Source organism: Myotis brandtii, unplaced genomic scaffold (assembly GCF_000412655.1).
Source record: "Myotis brandtii unplaced genomic scaffold, ASM41265v1 scaffold131, whole genome shotgun sequence".
NCBI classification, from domain to species: domain Eukaryota; kingdom Metazoa; phylum Chordata; class Mammalia; order Chiroptera; family Vespertilionidae; genus Myotis; species Myotis brandtii.
Window position 1 is genome coordinate 5,511,459 of NW_005354632.1, and position 2,850 is coordinate 5,514,308.

The following is a 2,850-nucleotide window of genomic DNA, read 5'->3' on the forward strand; positions in this document are numbered from 1 at the left end:
AATAAAGGGCACTTTCTTGGACTCCTTGGAATGAATGTGACCCTTTCCTTCTGCATCATTCTGAAGCACAGTGATGCACACTGGTAAGAACACCGCGGGCTGGAGTATGGAATTAGCCTGGTTTCCTTTTTTATTTTCTAGCCATGATAGAAGGAAGCCCCCAGCTGAACATGGTCGGCCTCTTCCGACGAATCATTTCCAAAGAGGGGGTACCGGGACTTTACAGAGGCATCACCCCAAACTTCATGAAGGTGCTCCCGGCTGTAGGCATCAGCTATGTGGTTTATGAAAATATGAAACAAACTTTAGGAGTCATCCAGAAATGACATGTTGAACTTTTTTTTTTTTTGCTTTAGCACGATTACACTGAAATTCTCAATAATATCTAGAGGGACTTTTTCTCCTAGAATTGCAAGTCGATGGCAAAAGAAGTATTTTTTTCACAAAAGGGAAGAGCTTATCAATGATCATTTAAACATTTGGGCTCAATTTTCTATATACAGAAATGTTTTAAAAAATCATAGTTTTGATAAGCTCATCCAATTTTGAAAAATGCCAGAAAATTGAATTTTATCTCTTCTTCTTAGTCCGTTCTACAAATCCCTGCCCTGAGTCCTCAATCTGAAACATGAACCTGCTTGAACTAAATCTGTTTTGTGTGGTGGAATCATAAATCATCTTTATTTTTGGATGGTTCAAGTTTATGCCAGCTTCTTTATACTTGTCCTTTTCTTAAACACAAGATGATCAGAAAACCTCAACACTTAAGCTGTTTTATATATTTTGAATGTCTTTGTAGACTTCTTAACATTTCCTTGTAGACCTGTTAATAGAAAGTCATTGGGTTTCTAGCCTTACCTTCCTTTAAGCTGAATAAGAATGAACATAAGTGGCTGGATTTCAAGGCATGGGAATACCCTCGTCTATTGCTATCATTTTTGTAAAGGAGTGATGAAATCATACTTATTCTGCGGGCCTTTTTCTCTTTTCCTTGCACTGTGATTTGGTTCCTGAGAGGACATATTGTCAGCATATTGCTGTTACGTTATCAACACAAGGCAACTTATTTGAAGGGTTCTGTTTATATTCTGTCTTGGCTTTGAAAAGTACCAGGAAACAAAACATTTTTATGGAGATCAGCTTTTGAAGAGCGTCTCTCTCTTTTTCGTCCTTTGTTTCCTACTTGAATCAGATCTACCTGGGAAGGTCTCTGGGGACCATTCTTGGTCATCTGAAATGTCTTCATTACATGAAGTGGGTTGATCCCGGGTGAGTGACATTCCCTGTCCTCCCTCCCTGTTGAATTTCTTTGAACCTGCAATTCTCCACGTGGGCAGCACAAACCTAAGGGAATAGTACATAATAGTAGTAGCAAATATCTTCTATATTAGGTACTTATATTTAAACAAAAGGCCCAATTTATGAACATACACATTCATAATCTCTCTTGCCCCAAGTTTTAGAACATGTTATGATATAGAAAACTTAATTTTTAATATTGATAGCATGTTTTTATTAGAGCTATTCTTTTTGTAGTTAACTATCTTTTCTGACTTATGTGATTAGGAGTTAGAATAACATTAGTTGAAGTTATTCTTACCATTTTTTAAAATTTAGTTTCTAAACTTGTTTGATTTCTAGTAATTGCTGTTATAAATTGCCAACATTTTAGAGAAAAGCTAGTGACATAATAGACATTTACTTTCTTTGAATCTACCTCTTGTATTTTATGAACCAAAGAGAAATGTTGGACTTGTCTTTGTGAAACATTTCAAAATATAGTTTTCATTATATGAGTTATGACTGATACATGTCTCAGTATTTTTATAATACATATAAAGCATGGGACTCTATCCTTTGGGTGGTTTGTTCTTTCGAGTAATACATAAATTATAATAAGGTACATGATTAGCTCTTTTATGCTCATAAAAAATTATGGAATGGACAACTGACATTTCAAGCTACTGAAAAATTATCATTGTTCATTATGAATTTAAATTGTGTGCTATTTAACATTTGTAAGGAGTGAATGTGATTTATCTGTGCATCTTGTATCTTTTGAAACAGTGATCTTGTATCTTTTGAAAAGAGCCCGGAGTTGAAGATAGATTATTTCTGGCATTGGTGAATATTTACTTTCCATTTATATTAAAAAAAATATGTATTTGTTTTTAAAATGACTTGTTTCCTTATTTTAAAAAAACAGTATAACTGAAGCAAAAAGCAATGGCTGTGTCTCCTCTGGCCCATGTGGCGCAGTTAGTTGAGTGTCGTCCCATACACCAAACGGTTGCGGGTTCCATTCCAGGTCAGGGTTCGAGTCCCGGTTGTGGGCTTGATCCAGGTGGGCAGTATGCAGGAGGGTTCGAGTCCCGGTTGTGGGCTTGATCCAGGTGGGCAGCATGCAGGAGGCAGCCGATCCGATGTCTCGCTCTCACCGATATTTCTCTTTCTCTCTCCCTCTCCCTTCCTGTCTAAAAAATAAATAAATAAATAAAACCTTAAAAAAAAAAAAAGCTGTGTCATACAGCTTACATCACTGGCAGTGGTTTGAAAAATACTTTTCATGTCTTTATGAGTCTTAACAAACACTTAGGCCTTTCCTGAACAGCCACAGTAGTTACTGTCTGTAGCGTACATTTCGACATAAATTACGTTTCTCTGGATGTCCAAGTCCCACATTTACCGAGTAGGGTCCCACCCTGTGGGTGCAGTGCCACCTCCTGGTGGCCTCTCAGCTTGTTCTCCCGTCTGCACATCAGGCCACACGTGTGACCGCGGCTCAGCGGTGGAGTCCACTGTGAACCAGGAGGTCAGGTTGGATTCCCCGCAGGGCACGCGCTCAGGTTT

The 2,850-nt window shown here is 37.9% G+C and overlaps 1 protein-coding gene across 1 annotated transcript in view; it reads left to right on the forward strand.

Annotated features, from left to right (window-relative positions):
- Window positions 1–2,177, forward strand: part of LOC102254349 (calcium-binding mitochondrial carrier protein SCaMC-1) — an 11,570-nt gene extending 9,393 nt beyond the window's left edge. The window contains exon 10 of the mRNA XM_005860086.2: window positions 142–2,177. Coding sequence (XP_005860148.1) covers window positions 142–326 — 185 coding nt within the window. The 3' untranslated portion in view covers window positions 327–2,177. The remainder of the gene's footprint in view (window positions 1–141) is intronic.
- The last annotated feature ends 673 nt before the right edge of the window (window positions 2,178–2,850 follow it).